This window comes from Macrotis lagotis, chromosome 4 (genome assembly GCF_037893015.1).
Source record: "Macrotis lagotis isolate mMagLag1 chromosome 4, bilby.v1.9.chrom.fasta, whole genome shotgun sequence".
NCBI lineage: Eukaryota > Metazoa > Chordata > Mammalia > Peramelemorphia > Peramelidae > Macrotis > Macrotis lagotis.
This window is the reverse complement of record NC_133661.1, coordinates 31,073,633-31,094,898: the sequence shown is the minus strand read 5'-3', so window position 1 is coordinate 31,094,898 and position 21,266 is coordinate 31,073,633. Positions and strand designations below refer to the sequence as shown.

Below are 21,266 nucleotides of genomic sequence, written 5' to 3'. Positions count from 1 at the left end.
CAGATTTTTAAAAATGTAATTGGGAAATATTTAATGTAACAAATATAAATATTTTTAAAAAGAAAAAATCAATCTCATGAGTCAATATTCACCTGTCACAGCTAAAAGCTTGGGCCTAATTAGGTCAAACCATGTTTATCCTAACATGAGCCAAAAGAGGAGTCATAGCATCAGAATGAGGAGTTTTTTTAGACACAGCACCCTCTCGAGAATCACAAAAAAATGCCACCCACGAGAATGAGGAGGCCAGCCTGGGCCAAGAGAAAAAGCAGAGGGTCTTGTTAACATCTCCTGTCAGCAAGAAGCCTTTCTTGGTGGTAACTGTGGTGTCTGTTTAGGAAAGGCCTGGCTCTTGTCAGAAGCTGGATTATTTAGGGGTCATGCCCGCCTTTATGCTCACTGGAGGGGTCTATCTGCAGTGCCCGTCATGAATGTGACAGCTGCCATTCACAAAGAGTGTCCCTCTTGCCCTAACAAATACTCTCATTGACTCAATCACAACCAACAGGGTTGTTGTCTTCACCAGGAGCCTGGCCAGCCCCTGGTGCAGGGCCCTTCACCCCTAGGAGCTTAATAAATGCTCCCTTAATTTGAACTGAACAAAATAATTACTCTTTGTGGTAAACTGTGATTTTTTTTTCAAATAGATTCTTTGAAGTTAAGGGAGATGGGACGGGACTCCAACATGAAATCCCTTAGGCTAAGAGGTCCTGCTGACCCTACACAGAGAAGCAATGACAGATAGCTATATTTTTCCATTGTTCTTCCATCAGACATATAAACCATTGAGGTTCCAGGTCATCTACCTTTCTGGAAATTCCAAAAACGGATTCAAACCCTCAACTGATTTCTGGTCCCAGTTAGAAAACGCCTCCACCAATCTGGGATTGTAAGTAGGAGACCCTTGGCATCTTCCCCCAATCTGCTTCTGAGTGGAAATGCCCCCTCAGAAATCTGGATCAATGACTTGTTCTCAACGACGCCCAACTTTAAGGTCTCAAACCTCCCTGCTCATCGCCCACTCTGAGCACGCCTCTGCTCACTCCTGCCTCATGGGAGAAACTAGCACAGCACGGTCAGGTCTCTGTGGTGCCAGTGTGTGTGTGTGTGTGTGTGTGTGTGTGTGTGTGTGTGTGTAGGGACGTGTTGTGTATGTGACATATACATGTTATGTGTGTAGTGCCTGTGTGTTTGTGTGGTGTGTGGTGCATGTCTCTGTATGTGTGTCTATGTCTCTGTGTATGGGGGGGTATGTTTATAATCTATCTGTGCATGTGTGTGTAGTTTGTGTGTCTTTCTGGGTCTGTGTATGTGTAGTTTCTCTCTGCTTGGCTTACCACAGGGCCTGGTATACAGGAGGCACTTAACACATGTTGACTGATAAGCTCATCCTCGCACTCACTTCCTGAGGAGCCACTTGATGCACGCCCTCCAACCCAAGTCCTCGCTCTGACTGGGCCGCACTCTTCTCTTAGCCTCAGCTATTCTCGTTATTCTTCTATTACTGTCTTCCCAGCCTTGTTTGCAGGTCTAACGAGTAGCATCTGGGCAGCTGGTGCCTCCTACGGCTGCATCTGAGCGGCAGGGTCTCCCCTTCGGCCGCACCATCCAAGGAGACTGGAAGAGCGAGGGTCGTTGGGAAGACTAAAATTTACCCAAAAAACCTCCATCCTGGATGGGTGGGCCTGAGAAATGAGTATTAGTACTATTATTAGTTAGGGCTCTGTGTGTGTTTGTGAGGTTTGAAGCCTTACAACTATTAAACCCATCTTAAAATACCCAGACTCAGACTTTTGGGTCTCTGCATAGCAAAGTGTTAAACCAAGATTCTAAAAAATAAGGCAACCTAGCCAATCACGATGCTCTCACCGAAAATTCAGCTGTAAGTTAGTGAGTGCCCAAAGGGCTTCTGCACCATGAACACAGAAATTGTAAATGATTTCCTTCCTCTTTATCACATCCTATTTTAATCTGTATTTTGGGGTGTTTTCTAAGGTGTGTGATACATGACCATAGTAATCCATCAGTAGGCACAGAAATTAGTAAATAGCAGAAAGGCAGCCTAGCACAGCACATCCAGAGCTGACACCTGGAAGATCTGAGTTTGAACCCTGCCTTGGGCACCAGACTGGCTGTGTGACCCTAGACAAGTCACTTTGCTTCTCAGCAGACCAGATAATTCTCTTAGGATCAGAGGTTGCAGAGACAGAGCCAACCGGGCTTCTTCAACTCCCAGGTCCAGCCCTAGCCCTCCATCCAGGTACCAACGGTCCCTCTCAATCTTAAACTGATAGCATGTGGTCAGAAATGTGGGGACCGCTGCACCAAGCAGGGCAAGCCCCTTCCCCCTCTGGGCCTCGGTTTTCTCTTCTGTTGGACTATGGCCAGATCACCACAAAAGTTAACTTCTACCTCCCCACCCCCAAGCAAAGATGGAGGGGCTGCCCTTTTTTTAAAAAAAACTACAATCCCATCAGTCTTTGTTGGACGGCAGCTGATGGTTTACAGCGCCAGGCAGCAAACAGGCGGGAACAGGGGACGTTTCAAAGCACTGTAGGCTTGGAACAGAAATTTTCCATGACCATTAAGCTCTCTGCTCCTAGACAGGAATCTGGTGAATAAGCATATTCATCAAACACTGCACTGATGGAGGAAGCGTCTACTTGGGGACGAGGCCCACGGCCCTCGTCAGCAGGTCTGGCAGCGGCCCTAAAAACTGGGTGCTCTGAGGAGGGTCACTGCCTTTTTGGTCCTCAGGCTCCTTCTCTGCTAGAGAAGGAGTCTGCACTCCTAGTGGGTCTCTTCCAGCTCTCTGGCTTGGTGGGCATCCCAACAATGTTCTCGTGGGTTGAATGTCTGCTGGGTTCCAAGTCCCAGGCTTGAACCAAGAACCTAAGCTGAGAGAGCGACTGGTGGTGAGCGACATCAAGAGCTGGACCGGGGCTGAGGAAGTCCTAGGTTAGAATCCTGTCTCTTCCCAGACTCCCTCAACCTCAGTGTTCTCTTCTGTACGAGGGGGATAAAGTGTAGGATCAAGATGATCAAAGTGTAGGATCAAGATTGTAAAATGCTCAACATAGAGACTGGTATACAGTAGGCACTTAACAAATGCAAAATTCCTCCCTTCCTACCATCTGCATGCTAGGCACACAAAGAGCACAGTTCCGGCTCACAAGGAGCGGCTGGTCTACTGGGGAGATACAACAGATGATTAATAATAATCTGAGTTTATTTAGGACAAACTTTGAGGATCAGAAAAGGCTTCCCATAAGTAGTAGCCCTAAGTGAAGGCCCATGGGCGGTAGCCCTGGGTCGCGAGGGCAGCCTTGTGGGGGGCAGCCGTGGTGGGGGGCCAACCTGGACAAAAGCCCAGTGGCCGGCAGTAAGAGGCAAGGAGACTGGGAGGATGGGCATCCTGGCGACAGAGGGGCCTGAGCTGTGAGGCGGAAGATGCAAGGCTGATAAATCTGCCTCTGAGTATGTAGTGGCAGGGTTCAAGCAGGGCCCATGGCCCCCAGGCGCCTTCCTCATTAGGCCATGAGATCATAAACTACACAATCAGAAGGGGCCTCAGATCATCCAGTCTGGGAAGTCCGTGAACTCACCGGTTTAATACTTTGATAACTCAACTTGAATATAATTAGAAATCTTATTTTCAGACATTTGAAAACATGATCAGAGAAGGGCTCCCTACCCATCCCCAGTCACTGCCCAAGGGGACCATGACCCCAGAAAAGGTTGGTCTAGTCCTTCAGTTTTACAAAAAGGGGAAAATCCTTGAGACGAGATCGAAGGGAGCTCTGCCATGGCTGTAATTTGGGGGGGAGGCGCGAAGGGCTGTGTCATAGTGGTGATTTACTTGGAAGGGGTAGAAATTTGGCTTCACATCATGGCTGGCACATCATAGCCATATGTATGTCCGTGGGCAAGTCCCTAAACTTCCTCAACCTCAGTTTCCCCATCTGGACCAAGGCAGAATGATCAGTACACTCAGCACTTCCTTGAAGGTGTTTGTGAGGATCAGCTGGCGACCAGGACCCCAAACTCCTGCTGTCTCTCCGGCCCCGGCTGTGTGGGGGAGCCTGGACCAACCCTATTTGCCATCGACTTTCACAATCGCCACACTCAATTTCTCTCAGAGGTCAATGCAGAGCAAGAATTCTCACTTGCCCCCTTCACAGACCCCACAGAAGCGCACCTACAGACGCCAGAGGAGGAAGGACCCCTGATCCAGGCGTGACATCAGCCTCCACCTCTGCCGCCAGCTCTTACCGTATTTCTGAAGCAGCAGGTATACGGCACCCCGCAAGCCAAGGGTCCGGGGGCATTGCAGTCGTGGTACTGGTTGTTGGCCCAGTCCTTATAGTCTTCCCCACCACAGCACTTAAACTAAAAAAGAAAGAAAAATCAGTGGAGAGGAGAAGGAGAGGGTGGACAGACACAGGGAGCTGCCCTCAGACCGGGCCCCCCAAGTCCTTCCACCAAAGGAGGAGTGCAAAGGAAGGAAGCCATTTCTGACAGGCATGGGCAGTGAGTTGAGTGCCATCTCCTGCCTCAGTTTCCCCATCTATAAAATGAGAATTCAGTCCTGATGGGACTGCGGATTCTGGAGGTAACCAGGACAGCAACAGAGGACAAGTGAGCCCAGAGAAGCTTCGGGGACAAGTTCTTGGAGATGTGTCAGGAAGAAGAGGGATCCATCTCTTCTGCCCAGCCCAGAGGCTTCAGCCCTTGGAAGCCTGTGAGGCCATCCCAGAAAGGCACGGACCCTCCAGTGAGTCCCTCTCAATGACCTGGGAGATGGCCTTTGAGACCTCCTGCTGCCAAAAAAGACATCCCCTTGAACCCAAGCCCGAGGGAACTCCCTGGTGAAGAAATGAAGTCTGCTGATGCTGGCCAGCCCCCTCTGTGTTGTGGAGTCCCAGAGAGCTGGGGGGCTGAAGGATCTGTCCAGGGTCCTACAGCTAGTGTGTGTCAGAGGTGGATCTGAACCCAGGCCTTCCTGGTGCCAGGCAGACCCTGGCCACCATGCCACATGGCCTCTGCGATCATAATGTGGACATATTTCGTGGTGCGCTCCTTACAGCAGTTCTGAAGTCTGTGGGTAGTAAGTCAAAAAATAAATACAAGGGCTCTTACTCCTTGGAAAAGTGATCCCACCAACCCCAGCCCCTGTTCTACCAGAGACTGAGTCTCTGGGCCAAGGGAGCATGCTCTGAAGCACGACCCACCCTAGGAGAGCCATAGGGGCCTTCCAGGCAGGCCCCGTATCTGCAGAAATCATGGGAGGGAGCTGGGGAGCCAGGGAGCTCCGAGATGGAGGACTCCCGTCCAGGGCAGGTCAGCTCAATTCTAAAGAGCCGCCCTCTCCACCTTTCTGTCATCGGGGATGTCCACAGGCATCCAGGGCAGGACCCCGGCCAGAGGCCCCGAGCAAACACTGGCTCCAAGGGGCCGCTCTCTGGGCCGGAGATGACAGGGCTTCTCCTGGTGAGGTTGTGAGTACGCTTGGCATCGGGAGCCAAACTGCAGAGGACAGAGAAACAGCGAGAGGAAGGAGAGGTGGGACCCCTCCACCTCCTGATGTGCTGGGACCCTGGGGGTGCATCCACCAAGGCCCTGGGTGAGGGCCAAGGAGCTACCTTTACTGGTGCTGGGGGAGGATGGAAAGAGAACCAGGGGCTAAGAAGAACTCCTGCTTCTTTTGGAAGCTTCCACTGGTGAGGGGACACCTGCTCCTCCTCCCCCTCCTCCTCCCCTTCCTCCTCCTCCTCCCCTCCTCTTCCTCCCCTTCCTCCTCCTCCTCCCCTCCTCTTCCTCCCCTCCTCTTCCTCCCCAATCCTCCTCCCCTTCCTCCTCCTCCTCCCCTCCCCTCCTCCTCCTCCCCTTCCTCCTCCCCTCCTCCTCCCCTCCCCCTCCCCTCCTCTTCCTCCCCTTCCTCCTCCTCCCCCTCCTCTTCCTCCCCCTCCTCTTCCTCCCCTTCCTCCTCCTCCCCTCCCCCTCCCCTCCTCTTCCTCCTCTTCCTCCTCCCCTCCTCCTCCTCCCCCCTCCTCCTTCCCTCCTCTTCCTCCCCTCCTCTTCCTCCCCTTCCTCCTCCCCTTCCTCCCCTCCTCCTCCCCTTCCTCCTCCTCGTTCCCCTCCCCCTCCTCCTCCCCTCCTCTTCCTCCTCCTGGTTCCCCTCCCCTTCCTCCTCCCCTCTGCTGCCCAAGACACTGGAGTGAGGCAGGGAGCCCAGGAGGGAGGTGGGCCATCAGCCAGGGATGGGTGGGGGTCTGGAGGGAGGAAAGCGACTTTGAGCACACTATGGAAGGGAGACCCGCTCCCCCCCATCTGCGTTAAGGTTTGCAAAGTGTTTCACGTAGTTTACCTCACTTGAGTGTTAAGGGGAGCTGCGGCTGGGATTCCTTCCATTTCACAGAGGAGGAAACTGAGGCAGATAAGTGTCCTGTGCAGGAACTGCACATGTCTGAGGCAGCATTTGAACTCTTCCCAACTCTAGCCCCGGTGCTTCATCCCTGAGACGTTTGAGCCTTGGAGGCCAGGGATCAAACACCAGTGAGGACCTTGGCCCAGGCCCCACTGTCATCACAAGGACACAAGGACACTGGTACCATCGGTGCTCACCAGCTCCCTGAGGGCAGGGAGGGCACAGGAGAGGTGGTGTAGGAAGTGCCTGGCCCCAGGGGAAGGTGGAGCTGGGGAGTTTGGGGACCAGAAGCCTCTAGGGGCAGGGAGAGGACCAGAAAGGCCATCAGGAACCAAGAGATCAGATGCGGCCTGTTTGTTCCCATGATTAATTTAAGTTGGCCACAATTCCCAGTGGGATCCTCCTCCTTGGGGGTCTTCAAGCAAAGGAGGGATACTCCCCCCCCCAAATTGTGTTCAGGAAAAAACGGGCCAAAATAACTCCCCCCAGTCCCCTTCTGGCTGCTTGATCCAACCAGGAGTATCTGGGCCCAGGTGGGCCATGGAGCGGTCACTCAGTCAATCAACGCACATTGATTAGGCAATTTGCCTGGCCCTACGGAAGGAGGCTTTTAAATGGCTTTTCACCCATCCCAGGCTGGGCCAGGCTTACCAGGGGCCTCCAGGGAAGGCCATATCCAAGGCCAGTAGCCCCAAATCTGAATCCAGGTTCTGACCCTTACCATATGACCTTGCTCCCATGAGCCTCAGTTTCCCTATCTGTATAACAAAGGCACAACTCCCACCCCAGCTACCTGATAAGTCTGTTAAAGGGAAATGACTTTTTAAAACCTTAAAATTTGCTCAGGAGCTACAGCAAAGCTTCAAGCATGATAGAAAGGTCCTTATAATTATTGCTGCCACTGCTGCCTCCACCCAGCCTGGTCAGTCCACAGCGTCCCAGCTGGGCCTGGATGGGACCTTAGGGACCCTACACTTTACTGGTGAACAAAGCCATGACCAGGGAAGCCCCGAGAGAACGCATCCAAGCCAGGATTAGAACCCAGATCTTTGGAGTCTGAATCCTGTGCTCTTTCCATCACGGTGACCTGATCTCCAGCAGAGAGCGGAGTCAAGGTCCGAGGACTTTGTGTGAATCCCCCTCATCCCTCTGACCCCCTTTGGAGCCTCGGTTTTCTCATCTGTAAAATGAAGATGCCGGATCCCAGGCCCTCTGCTCCCTCTAAGTCAATGGTCCCTTGTCTGGGAGGGGATGAGGGGAAAAGAAGGGTGGAAGAGAGAGGATGAGAGAAGCCCCTCTTCCTCCTCCCAGTGCACTTCAGGTTTGACTTCAAAGGGAAAATCCCCATCTCACCTGCTCCTGGACAAAGTCCATGATGTTTTTGAAGTCCAAATCGTCATAGTAATTCTTAATTCCTCTCCGGATGTTGTCGTTCAGAAACTCGATGGTCTGTTCAGAAAACAGAAACTCAGAGAAGGTGGGATGTGGTCTCAGCCCCTCCCTGCTCACCGAATAGCTTCACCTCCCCACCCCACGCTCTCCAAAGAGCTTCTCCCACTGGGCCTCGTTCAGCCAGGTGGGGAAGGGGCAGAGGGACCCACCCCCCTCACTTTGGTAAGTTAGAAAAAAAGGTCACGGGAGGAAGGGTGCCGCACAGGCTGGGCCCAGGCTATCACCCCGCCTCAGCCCAAGGACACAGGTACAGAATGCCACGTTTGTGGCCTGCCCATCCTTTGAAGCCTGAAGTCCAGGGTCCGTGCCTTGGCCCCCAACACTCCAGGGTGATCCAGATGGACTGAGTTCAGCAGATTCCCAACTGAGATGAGAATCACAATTCACAACTGCACGGCCTCTTCAAGTTTACAAAGCCCTGGACGAGCTAGTTATTTTGTATTATTCTCCCCATTTTACAGATGAGGATAGAGAGGCCCAGGAGGGGGAGGTGGCTTCCAGGATCCAAGGCTCTGGAGCCTGACCCAGAGCCAGAAGGGACCCAAGTGGTCAGGGAGGGGACAGGACTCGTCCAAGGAAAGAGCCGGGCCCGTCTCCCGGACCCCGCTGCTCCCGGCCCCTGCCGTCTGGCTCATGTCCCACACCGAGTCACGCTCTGTTGTCCGCCCTCACAGTCCATCTGTTGTGTTCGAGCTGTGGGCACACAAAGGGCCTCACAGCAGCCGAGGGTGGGCGAGGCCCCAAAAACGGGCAGGCGGCTCTGTCCGCCGGGACAATAGGAGCTTTCAGGCCACGGAGGACCACGGCACAGCCGAGGCCGGGCACAACAAGGGACCTCCTCACATCCAGGAAGAAAAGCCAGACAGAAGAGCAGTGGGCGAAGGCCAGAGGGGGCCCCTCCCCCCGGGCAACGCCGTGCCTGGCAGGTGCCTCCAGCCGGCGGGGGCCCATGGGCTTCACCCAGGAAGGGAACTTCCCATCCGGCCGGGCCAGGATGTGCGCTGTTCTTCACGGGGTCATCTCAATTAGGGAGAAGCAGCAGGAGAGCGCTCCCAGGAAGACCTGGATGTGAATCCTTCCTCTCACAGTCAGTGCACGACTCCAGGCAAGTCCCTTAAGCTCTTGCGGCGACTGGCACACTTCAACACGGGTTACTGAGTCGGCCCCCTGTAGGCGACTCTAACCCCAGGGTGCTTACGGGGTCCATGAACTTGATTTTTAATATTCCAACAACTGTATTTCAATGTAATTGGATCCTGTTATCTTAGGTATTGAACAAGGCCTGTTAGTTCCCCGGCCTGTCAAGGCGAGGAGACCCAGCTCCGAGATGATCAGTAGCATCGAAGGAGCCCAGCTGTATTGGTGGTCTTGCCCCATCTGGGAGGTCTCTGGCCTACTCTTTCTATCAGACACAAACTCACTGCTCCCTACAGAGGGGTTCCCCATAGCCACAGCGGACCTGGGAGTTTTGGCAGACTGGGGACCCCTGGTATGTTTGCTGAATTGAAGCAGCCGCCCAGGGTCAGAGGCAGTAAATAGATGCTCCAAACCAGGGCTCCTCCACCCTCGGTCCTCAGAAGAAGGAACCCAGTGGACATTTCCCTTGACCTCTGACCAGCCTGGATCCAAAGTCAAGGGGAGGGAACCAGACCATCACGTGGCCTTTGCTCCTCCAGGAACCACAACTCCTGATCAAGCTACCGAAGTGGGGAAGGGCCATGCCCAGCAACACCACAGGACTTGGAATGGCTAGGGGCCAGGCCATCTGCCCGAACTGGTTCCCCCGAGGCAGAGCAGATGGAGGATAAGGGGAAAACTCACAAACTGCCCAGGCTGAACTTTGACCAACACACCCAGGCGAGCCAGTCCTCAGCCTTGACCTCAGATCCCTTTCTACTGCCAGTTCCTCCAATGTCTCACACCCTGGTCAGTGGTCCAGCTCCCCCACTCCCTCCCCATCAACCCCCCAACAGGACACCAGAGCATCCAAGCATTTCCAAGAACAAACACCACAGGATGAGCCAGCCTGAACCCCAAATGAAGAGCATGAGGACGACGGGCCAGGGTGGGAGTAGGAGGTGGAGTACAGGAGGAAAGCCAGCCTGCCCTTCCCCCAGAAAGGGGAGAGAGTGGTTGAGGGGTCTGAGACAGACTGAGGGGTGGGAGCTTAACGACCAGCAGGGATATTTGTGTGTAGGTTTGTGTGTGTGTATGTGTGCCCTTTGTCTCTCTTTCTTTCACCCCGGGGTCGTATCTCCCAATTTATCTCAAACTTAGAGGCTGGAGTCCCCAGAGTGTGGTTGACTGCTTTTCCCCTCAGGTTCCTGGGGTTCACGCATTAGATTCTAAGTTCCTTGATGGGAGTGACTCTTTTTTTGTCTCTTCTTGTAAGCCTAATATCTGGCACATACTAGGTATTCTATGTGCATTTATTGATCGATTTGAATTAAGTTAACCCTGAGAGGCTGGAGTCTATTAGCACTGCTGCTCATGAGCCCCCACCGGCGGGCTCCCGGTGGATTATCAGCCAGGCTCCATTAGCCTTTAGAAGACATTTACTAAACATGTGTGGCACGGACAGACACATCCTGCCTCAGATACTGTCCGCACATCCTGCCCACACTAGGCCCCTGAGAGAGGCCACAGGGTAATTAAGCATAGCTCCTACAAGCCCCCATCCTCACTAAGCTCCCCATAGATGGAGCTCTCTGGGTCTCCTCTGGACTCAGGGTCTCCAAGAGTCCTGAGTTGCATGTCCTGGATGAGTCTTGGCTCCCAATGAAGACGCTGTGTTCCAATGGACACAGCCACATTCACTAAGGGAAGGGCCAGATCTTCTGAACCTCTGAAGTTGGAAAGGACATTGCCAGCTGATATTGCAGGGGTAGGAGAGGAGAAGAAGAAATATCTCTCTCCTTCTGTCTCAGGCTTTTTCACCATTCAAAGTGTCCACAGTGTGCCCCTCCACTGGCCCAGAGATGGAAATGGACTGTCAGCCAAACACAGGATCACGTCATTCATGGCTTCATCTCCTTGTAGATAATGACCCCACGACCGCCATGACCCTTCCATTAAAGTGTTTGTCGCACCTTATCTACTATGGATTGATTAACTGATTCAAGAGATACATCTGCTGTGCTAAGATTATATGAACTGGGAGGTGGAGTTAGGACTCCTTCCCCCTGAAAAGTGATGGGAGAACAGACATGACTGAGCATAACCAAAGGGTGCTTAAAACACAGACCAGAAATAGCACAGGCGGGCCCTTAGAACACGCAGAACAGGACACGGCTGGAAGAGCTTAGACTGAAATGGGAGGAGTAGAAGTCATTAGAACATAGAGCCAGGATGTCACCACTGGATGGGAGGTTTATGTATTGTTTTCTTTTACATTTTCACATGAGGAACTGATGCCCAGAAAAGCAAAGAGGCCCATGCATGCAGCTGCTGAGCTGGGGTGCAAAACTCCTCCAATGCACAGAAATGTGAATCCCTGCTCTCGGGGTGATGGGGAGGAGAACTGAGTGAGCAGAAAATCGGGAAAAGAGGGACACTGGGGGAGCAGGAGTAGAAGAGAGTAGCGGACCGGTCTCTTCTCAAGCCGCGGGTAGCCGGCTCGAGCCTGGGAAGCTTGGTGACCTCAGCTCCCACACCCACAGCAGCATCTGGAGGAAGCAGATCATCAGACCATGACTTCAAGCTCTGCTGTCCCCGACGGGAAGGGGCCAGAGCAGAGAGAAAGAGAGAGAGAGAGACGCCCAGGCCCCCCCTTTGGCAGATGACCCGGGGAGACGAGGTTCACAGGAAGGAGGACGCAAAGGGCAAGTGGAGCTGCTGTCTCTCAAGGAAGAGAAAAGGGTGGTGGCGCCCTGGCCTCATTGTCCTTAGTCATAACATAAGGGGGTCTCTAAGGCTCCTTCTGACTCTTCATCTACACAGCAAGGTTGCACAGTTGGACATTCAAGGCTGGATCTGGAGTCAGCAAGATCTGAGTTCAAATCTGACCACTTCCTAGTGTGTGACCCTGGGCAAGTCATTTAACTTGTCTGCTTCCACTTCCAAGCATGTAGAATGTGGAAGCCCCTGGCTCTACATCTATGATCATATGACTTGCTCAGTTATCCACTGAACAGTCCCTAAGTGCCTGTTGAGGTCCAGGTCAGCATGCCTGGTACAGGAGTAGATATATTTACATAAGCTGGTCCTTGGCCTCAGGGGACACACAGTTTAGAAGAAAAGTTTATTTTAAATTCTTTCCTCACAAATACCCTTTGGGGAGGCAGGACGGGCATTATGGTTCCCAATTTGCAAATAGGGACACTGAGGTTCAGAGAAAGGAAGCCTCACATGATAGCCCCTCTGAGTTAGAAGAAACTTCAAAGACCATCTTATACCCATCCGGTAATCAAATGTAGCAATGAGAGCCCAAGCTTTGTGGAAGTTCCTTCCATCTTCTGAAGCGATCCATCCCCCGCCCCGGTCGGAAAGGCTGAAATTGGCCTCCCTGCAAATTCTGCTCCATTGTTCTTAGTTCTGCCCTCAATCGGAGACACCCGCAGAGCAAACCTGGTCTGATCTCCAGTGAGGGAAGCCAGGGCCCACTGAGTCTTCTCTCCTCCAGGCCAAGCCCACAAGACACAGCAGTCTTCTTCAGGACAAAGCTCCAGGTTTTCAATGTTCTTCCTCAAATACGGTGCCCAGGCCTGAAGAGGACAGCCCCAACGTGTTGTACTCAGCAAGGAGGGCAGAGGCGCTGTCACGTCTTGACGCGTCCCAGCTGCTTCTCCACATCCCATGTGACACCGAGGATTTATGTTCATCTTCAAGTCCACTAATACCCCTAGATCATTTTCACTAGAATGGCAGCTTCTCTGCTTTCAACCAGGGATAGTTTTTTAAACCTAAATGTAAGAATTCACCGAGTCCCTGTCCTCAAGGATTGCTCTTGTTCAAAGTTCTTGCCCACCAAGCCCTCCTTGGGCCTCCTTCACCTAATATGTCTGTGTATAGGCACACACAAAATAAATGCCGGTGACTCGGTGGGGAGGGCATCGGATGCTTGGAGGGGAACATCAACCCGCTTCCTAAGCCCCCGCTATATCTCCAGCACAATCCCTGCCCTTGGTGAGCCGACCCTCGAGCAGGGTGGATGAAGTAGAGCAAACAAAGCTCCCTGGAAGCCCACGGCCACTAGCTCGATGGTGGCCTGTGACCACCGCCCAGTCCCAAGGTCAGCCTTGTCCACAAGACTAGCATGAACAAAACAGGAAACTACTCCACTGGTGACGCAGGTTGTTGCCACCCCTCTGCGCTCTGGAGGAAGAAGGCAAGATTAGTGGGGCAGGAGCCAGACTGAAGAAGCCCGTGGCTCCTGGCAACCACTGCTGCCTTTTCCATACATGCACTCACCACCCCTCTACAAGGGGGCTCTAGCATCTCGCCAGGATCACAGTCAAGTCTATAGTTTAATGTCATTCTCTTCTCTATGAAACTGGGATATTTTGTTTTTATAGAGCAGTGTCTGGGCTCAGACACTTCCTCCTGAGTGACCCTGGGAAAGACACTTCATCCTGTTTGCCTCAGTTTCCTCATCTGTAAAAGGACATGGCAAATCACTCCAGGATCTTTGCCAAGAAAACTCAGGAAGAATCAAACGGGACAGAAAAAGGACCAAACAATATTTTCCTCTTTCCGATCCTGCAGTACCCTTCTCATTCTCCACAATCTTTTGAATATCACTGACACAGACCCAGCAACATCTAGCTCCTATCTGCCAATCCAGAGGATCATAGAACTACCTTCTATTCCAACACCATTTTACAGATGAGGAAACTGAGGCACAAAGTAATTCAGCTGGGGTACATAGGATACAGGCTCTTTAGAATATCTTTTCTTTTTTTTAGTTTTTGCAAAGCAAATGGGGTTAAGTGGCTCGCCCAAGGCCACACAGCTAGGTAATTAATTATTAAGTGTCTGAGACCGGATTTGAACCCAGGTACTCCTGACTCCAGAGCTGGTGCTTTATCCACTATGCCACCTAGCTGCCCCTTTATAATATCTTAAAAGCAGTTAGGTGTTCCTTTCCCATAACTAGAACCTAGAGGAGAATGGGACTGTGGTCAGGCTGGGAATTCTGGAGACAGAACCACCCCCCCCAACCCGGCCCCGGGTTCTCCTTGACTGTAAGGACACATCAGCTAGCCTGGAGGAAGTCAGGAGAAAAAAACACCATCTCACCCTCTGGGTAAAAACAAAGGCAGGAAGGAAATGATATGAGGATGGAAGGCCAAAGGGCCCAACTCCAACCTGTATTTACAGAGACCTTGGCCTGCAGCTGGGCAGGCATCTGGAGCAAGAAGAGATGAAAGGGATCCCAGGGGGATGGATGGAAATGACCTTGGAGTTGGCAGACCCGGATTCAAATCCTGCCACTCCCATTAACAAAATCTTCCCCCATGACTCAGTTTCCCCTATGTAAAATGAGGTGAAATTCGGGTCTCTTGGGTCCCCAGCAGCTCTAAAGCCCATGACTTCTATGATTACATCTGGACCAGTTAAGAACAGTGCTGCCAGAGATCTCAGCCATCCCCGCCATTCCCCCACCACTCCACGCCAAGATCTTGATTTGCAGGAAGGAGAGGAAGGAGTCAAACATTACCCAGAGGAGCTGGGGCATTTCTGGAAGCCATGGGAAACCAGGGGCGGCTGCACATCTGGGCAAGGCCAGCTGCCCCAGGCCAGGGAATGAAGGCCCCACATGTCCAGCCTCTCCTCCTCTTCCTCCTCTGGCATCAAGAATGCTTCTTTTACTCATTTCACTAGGAAGCAGATTCTGGGACGACCACTTAGGTGGGAGTCACCAGACCTAACTGTGCCAAATCAAGGACCAGAATCTGAAGGTTCCTAATCTATCTGTCTTCAGTACTGCCCCATTCATCTCACAGGGCCAGTAACAGGCTCAGGGACAGGAAAATGTCCTGAAAATTATAAATCTTCATGTGTGAGGCATCATCACTACAAAGGCATTTTTTTTAGAAAAACAATTTATTCCATCATAAGCACTTACAGTTAGTTATGGACAGTAACGAGCTTCTGGTTGGACAAGTTACCCCAAAGGCTATCGTATAAAACGAGTGGTCAAGGACTAATTCCATTTGTGTGGGGTAAGGCATTTTTTAAGGCTTCAAACCTCCATCTATCACTTAGTGAGGCTCTCCAATCAAATCCAACTCACTTTGACAACTATTTGTAAAATGCCTATAATGGAGCAGGCACCTCAGCTGGGAATACAAAGGAAAAACTAACAATCATCTCTGCCCTCAAGGAGCTTACCTTCTACAGGGACCACCTGCCTCAGGGAAGCAGCATGGATGGTACAGGAGCAGGAGAGGGAAGAGCTGGGTTCTCATGCCACCCCTACAGGTGGTGAGGTGACCTTGGGCCCAGCAGGGAGACATCTCCCTAAGGTTCCTCATCTCTAAAACAAGGGCTAGACTTGGTGGCCTCTGGGGTCCCTCCCTTCCAGCTCTGGACCCCAATCCAGTCACGGGGATCAGAGGAGCACAGAGCTAGGGCCAGGAGGGACTGAAGAGATTAAGAGTCTAACCCCTGCACTTTACAGTTGAGGAAATGGAAGCCTGGAAAATTAAAAAAAAAACAAAAAAAACTTGCCCCAAAGATAACAGGTAAACGTCTGAGGCAGGATTTGAACTCAAATCTTTCTAACTCCAAGTCTGACCTCCCTAGCATCCTCAGGAAGGGGAGAAATGTAAAATAAAACTGTCAAGGTTGGAGAGTCAGATTGTAGGGGGTCTTAAATGCTAGTTGAGACCATTAACAAATGGAAGAAATCCCTACCAAAAGCTTTCTTAGGGAGACAAGCCAAAAGCTGTGCCGCCATCCTGGGTTGCATCGTATCCAGAACAAGGGAGACAATGACCCCACTGTCCTTGGCCCTCATCTAGAGCGCTCTGTCTGCTGCCGGCCCTAAGAGGGCCCAGTACAAGGGCCCAGTGGGCCAGGCTGGACGAGAGAAGCCGAGGAAGGATGAAGGGACCCTGCCATGGAGAAGTGGGGTGGGAATGGGGACGGCTCAGCTCGGTCCTAAAAGACAGAGGTGGCACCAATGGGTGGGAGTTCCAGGCAATGAGATTCAACAAACTTCCTAACACAAAAATAATCAGAGCTGGAAGATGCTACTTCATTAAGGTAGTGAGCTCCCCATCACCAGAGGTATGGGAGCTCAGGCTGGATGACAGCTTTTTTTTGGGGGGGGGGCTACATGATTGGAGACCACAATACTGAATTTCACTATACAATGACAATGATACTAATAGCCACGTACACAGCAGCAGGCGCTGCAACCTTCACAACCCTTCACAACTCTGGACAGTGCTTTTATGTTTCCCATTTACACATGAGAAAACCGAGGCTGATAGTGGGTAAGGCACTAGTCACAGAGCTAGGAAGTATCTGAGGTCATCCTGACTCCAGCCCCATTTCCTAGCTGCTCCCAATATACCTAATGAATCGGGACTGGTCATCAATAACACTGATCAGAAGTCTCTCTGGGGGGCGGCTAGGTGGCACAGTGGATAGAGCACTGGCCCTGGAGTCAGGAGTACCTGAGTTCAAATCCAACCTCAGACACTTCATAATGACCTAACTGTGTGGCCTTGGGCAAGCCACTTAACCCCACTGCCTTGCAAAAACTAAAAAAAAAAAAAAAAAAATGTCTCTCTGGGTAGGACTGAAGGACATAAGGGTCTGTGATACCCAAATGCAGCCTCTTGGCTGGGCTCCTGTTCTGAGCCTGGGGGAAGGTGGGGCCCCTGTTATGAAGACCATCATCCTCCAGGGGAACAGGCCCCATGGAGCCAAGCCCATGCTTAGCCATTCCTTCCCACAGAGGCGGAGAACCCCCCACTCCCCCAGCCCAGCCTTAGTCACGGAAGCCACTGTCAGTCCTGAGATGGCCAGCATCCCAGAGACAAGGGTGTGTTTCCAGACAGACTGGTCTTCTCAGTGGGGTCTGCAAGGGAAATGACTCCCCTTGGAGCCCCAGGAAACTTGTGGAAGCCCCACCTCACCTGCCTCCCCAGGAACCAAGAAACTCCCAGATCTCAGATGGACATCTCTGCCTGGCCATGCCAGGTGGGCAGGCTTGGATACACTGACTCCCACAAGCTAGAAAGGACCCAAGAGATGGTCTAGTCCAAGGGATCTTAACCCTGTGGCAGGGTCTGGGGAAGTCTGCAGTCCCAAGCTCAGAGATACCCAATGAACCAAAGAGCCAATGGAGAGGAACAGGCCTGGCGAGGCCCAGAGAGGGTGATGGCAGCCGGGTCAGCTGGGACTTCATCGGTGGGTTAACCAGGACTCTGTCTGTGACTTAGCCAGGAACCCTATACCTTTCCCTCCTCCTTCCACCCCAAGGAAAGGGGCTGATCTTTCTGCCAACACAAACAGATTTCAATTTTCCCCTACGACCAGCCTCCTTTCCCCTGGTTTCAATTACCTAACCTGATTAAAAAGCTGATTTTATCAAGGAAGTCTCTGAGTCTGTCCTTGGAAGAGAGATTCAGGCAAGGTTCTGATTTTGGAGACAAATGGATAGTGAATGAGGAGCTACAGCCCTGGGGTCAAAGTGGGAGAGAGGGAGGGAAGAAAAACATTATCCCTTACAAAAGGCCAACTGGCTTGAGGGTCTTCTTCAAGGGTAGGGTGGTCTTCATCAAATTCCTGCTTTTGGTCCATCCCAAGAGGATGTGTTTAAAGGCCTTACTTTCTTCATCTGCAAGATGGAGTCAAGAATACCTCCCCACCTAAGCCCCCTCTGTATATTCCCATTCCACAGTAGTGCATGTGATACTTGAGGCCTGATTAATTGATCATAACCATGAATCACTATGAAAACACATTAGTAAAAGGACCACAGTCCTAGATTTAAATAGCGGCAAAAGACTGGGTCGGATCCCATTTGGTAAACTGGTCGCGTATGCCGACAACAGTGGGACATAGAAATCAAAATCGTTATTTATTATTATTGTTATTAATTATTATTATTATTATCATTACAGAGCGCAGACCCAGTAAGAGTCACCAGACTTCAATGAAAGCTTCATCATCACCATCATCATCAATAGCAATTATTATTAATAACGATTATAAAAGCAGAGAATGATGACGATAATGGTAACAACAGATGATAAGCATGTGGGTCTGGGGTTTGCACAGAGGTCAGCCCCAACAGACCCTTCCTCTATGGTCCTTCTCAGCTCTAACTCTATGTTCCCATGATCTGTAATTATATTAACTAATTAAATAGTTAAATTAACACAATGCATACTACTTCAGTGAGCAAGGACTCCCCAAAGAAGGCGTAGAAAATAAAGGGAAGGGTCACCCCATGGTGACCTTGTTACCCAGTCATGCTCTTGAGCCTCAGTTTCCCTCTTCCCCACGACTCTGCATGCAGCAGTCTCTGAGACAGGTCACCAGCACCACTGAGTCAGAATCCCCCATCCTCGACACTCACCTGGTTCCTGAAGGTTAAAGCCACCACACCCCCGATGAGCTCGATGATGAGGCAGATCCCCAGGATGTACATGAACTGTGGGATGGAATTGAACTGCCTCTTAGAGATGGAGAACCCCAAGACCCATTTTAAAGGTGAGGTAACTGAGACTCCAAAGCAGGGAAGCTCCTTATCTAGAATTACATCATATTCCAAGCAGAGTGCTCAGGCCTGGAAGACCCAAGTTCAAATCTACCCTCAGACACTTACTAGCTGTGTGACCCTGGGCAAGTCACTTAACCTCTCTGCCTCAGTTTTTTTCATTTGTAAAATGTGAATAACAGAAAATGTGGATAATCAACTTGACAGCTGTGGAGAGGTTCAAATAGATGATAAACACCAAGGCTTTGAAAGCCTTTGAGCGTGATGTGAATGCTAGCTAAAATTATTAAAATGTATGACTTTAGAGATACATGTCCTTTCAAGATTCTGCTCTGACCCCCTCCTTTTGCAGGAGGCCTTTCCCCATCCCTCCCCAGGAGTTGCTGGGAGGTCTTCCCCTTCAGAGATCACCTGCCCTCTATTTTGTGTATCTGCCCAGTTATTTACCTGGGGTTTGGGTGTCACACTCTCCAGCCCAAGTGCACCAACCTCCCACATCCAGGATGCCCGGTCCTGCCCTGGAGGGCAGAAGGACAAGACAGGGAGAGGGTAGGAGCAGGGGATAAGAGCAACAAGGACTGGCTCACCGCTTGGAGGAGACAGAAGTTATCCCGAAGGGAAGCCAAGACCCCCACGAAGGAAACGATGAACATGACAACCCCGAGAAGGATGAGGATGATGGCAGGAGCGAGGAAGGCACTTTCAAGAGTTTTGTATTTCTGGCGTTCAACTTCTGCATAGATCCCCACAGAGAGGATTAAGGCCCCGATAAACTGCAAGCAGAGAAAGCAAATGTGACTTTTTTTCCCCAACATAAAAATGAGAGAGAAAAAAATAAAATGACAGATTTGTCTTTACGGTGGTCAAGAGAAACAGGCCAGGAGGACAAGATGTACTGGACAAAGGTAACAGAACTGGCCCCTGTGACGTCACTGCTCCAAGAAGTCCCTGCCCCAGTGCTGGGCAGCACCCTCTCTGTGACTTGGTCTTAGAGACGGGCCTCAAGTCTCGAGGAGTTAAGGGACAGCCTCTATGTGTCTGAGGGAACATTTGATCCCAGGCCTTCCCGGCTCTGAGGTCAGTTCTTGACCTACTAGGTCATGTAGCCTCTCATCACCTAAGTGTGTGAAGTTGAAGCTACAGGCACCATGACAAAGAGGGGGAAGAAGAAGCAAAAACAAAAACGGTTCCTACACACTCTAATGGAGGAGACAACATCCATATAAGTAGTCTACAGAGCAGATGGAGGAGGAGGAGGAGGAGATATTAGCAGCTGGGGAACTGGTGGAAGGGGGGCTACTGCAGGAGGTGGTGTTTGAGTTGAGACTCTCAGCATTGGAACCAGCCACAGGGAGACTCCTAAATAAACCTAGAAACCAAGATTCACCTGCATTTTCCTTGGTAGACCTAGAACCAGTCACAAAAGAAGAGGCAGCAAAGCAGTATTGTGGGTAGGTCGAACTTGAGACTTGAGTCAGAAACACTTGAGATCAAATCCTACCTCGGATTCTCATTAGCTTTGTTAATGCAGGAAGGTCATCTCCCTTCGCCAGTTCTTTCCTCATCTGTAAAATGAAAGGGTTGGATTCGGTGGTCTCCAAGTTTCCTTCCAGCTCTAAATCTGTGTTCCTAGATCTACCCTGACCCTATATCTTTCCTTGATATGGTCCCTGTAGATAGCTTAAAAAGCACAGAACCTCCTAGAGTTCTAGGCAGGCTTTCCTTGATATACCTAGAAACCTGGAGACTCCCATAGGAATATTCCTAGATACACCTAGAACTTCAGAAATTCTGGATATATCTAGCTGTCTAGATACAGAATGCTGGAGATTGCTTTGACATATTCAGAAGCAGGGTTTGATTTTTTCCCTCATCTGACTCTGCCTAAGTCCTGGGAATAGAAGCCACTCACTCCTCCACGAGCTTGCTACTCAATTCTCACATCCAAAAAGTCCAATGAGAGGTCCAAAGAATCCCATGTCTCTCTGGGCGGGTCTTTCTAGATAATCCTTCTCCAGGGGAGGTGGCAACATCTGAGTTAGTTCATTTGAACAAGCTGTTTGTTTAATGGGCTGTCCCTCTTCGTTCCACAGAACTGGAAGCATGTGGATGAAGAGTCAGATAGAAGGGGTTGGCATGCCAACCAAAGATTTAGGTAAACATTTTAACAAGAGAAGTACATAATTTGCCAAAGATAGGTCATCACACAAGCAGGCTCAAAAATAGCCCATGACACTTTTTTCTGCCTTTCCCCTGCCTCAAGCGATGGCCATCAATGGCTCCTCCAAAGCTAGAAACATATTTCCATAAAACATGGAGAATCTCCGGTAGACGATGATGTAATGATGATGATAACTGACATTTCTATGGTGTTCACTATGCGCCAGACCCCCGGAATGATTTCACTTGATCTTCACAACAACCCTGGGAGACGAGAGGGCTGTTATTATTATTCCAATTTTACAGACAGAGGTGAAGTGACTTGCCCAGGGACACCCAGCTGCGGACTTCTCCTGGAAGGCTTGTGACTTCATAGGCAGCCTCTCGATGTCTGAGACTGAATTTGAACTCAGGTCTTCCTGACTCCAGTGAGACCATCTCTAGTGCACCTGGGGTACTCTGATTCTAGTGATCCTTCTCTTTGAAAGTACAAGAGGAAGGGAAAAAAGCTTAGAACCAAACTATCCAAGTGCTGCAAGGGCACAGACA

The 21,266-nt window shown here is 51.0% G+C and overlaps 1 protein-coding gene across 2 annotated transcripts in view; it reads right to left on the bottom strand.

The window, feature by feature from the left end:
* The window catches only part of TSPAN15 (tetraspanin 15), a 54,841-nt gene that overhangs the window by 7,632 nt on the left and 25,943 nt on the right, over positions 1 to 21,266 (bottom strand). The window contains exons 2-6 of one of the 2 annotated variants that reach the window (XM_074232431.1): positions 19,945 to 20,122; positions 19,145 to 19,330; positions 18,417 to 18,491; positions 7,781 to 7,876; positions 4,273 to 4,389 (exon numbers count right to left, since the gene is read on the bottom strand). In XM_074232431.1, the coding sequence (XP_074088532.1) occupies positions 4,273 to 4,389; positions 7,781 to 7,876; positions 18,417 to 18,491; positions 19,145 to 19,330; positions 19,945 to 19,950 (480 nt within the window). In that variant the 5' untranslated portion in view covers positions 19,951 to 20,122. The remainder of the gene's footprint in view (positions 1 to 4,272; positions 4,390 to 7,780; positions 7,877 to 18,416; positions 18,492 to 19,144; positions 19,331 to 19,944; positions 20,123 to 21,266) is intronic. The other variant, XM_074232430.1, reaches the window with a different exon arrangement.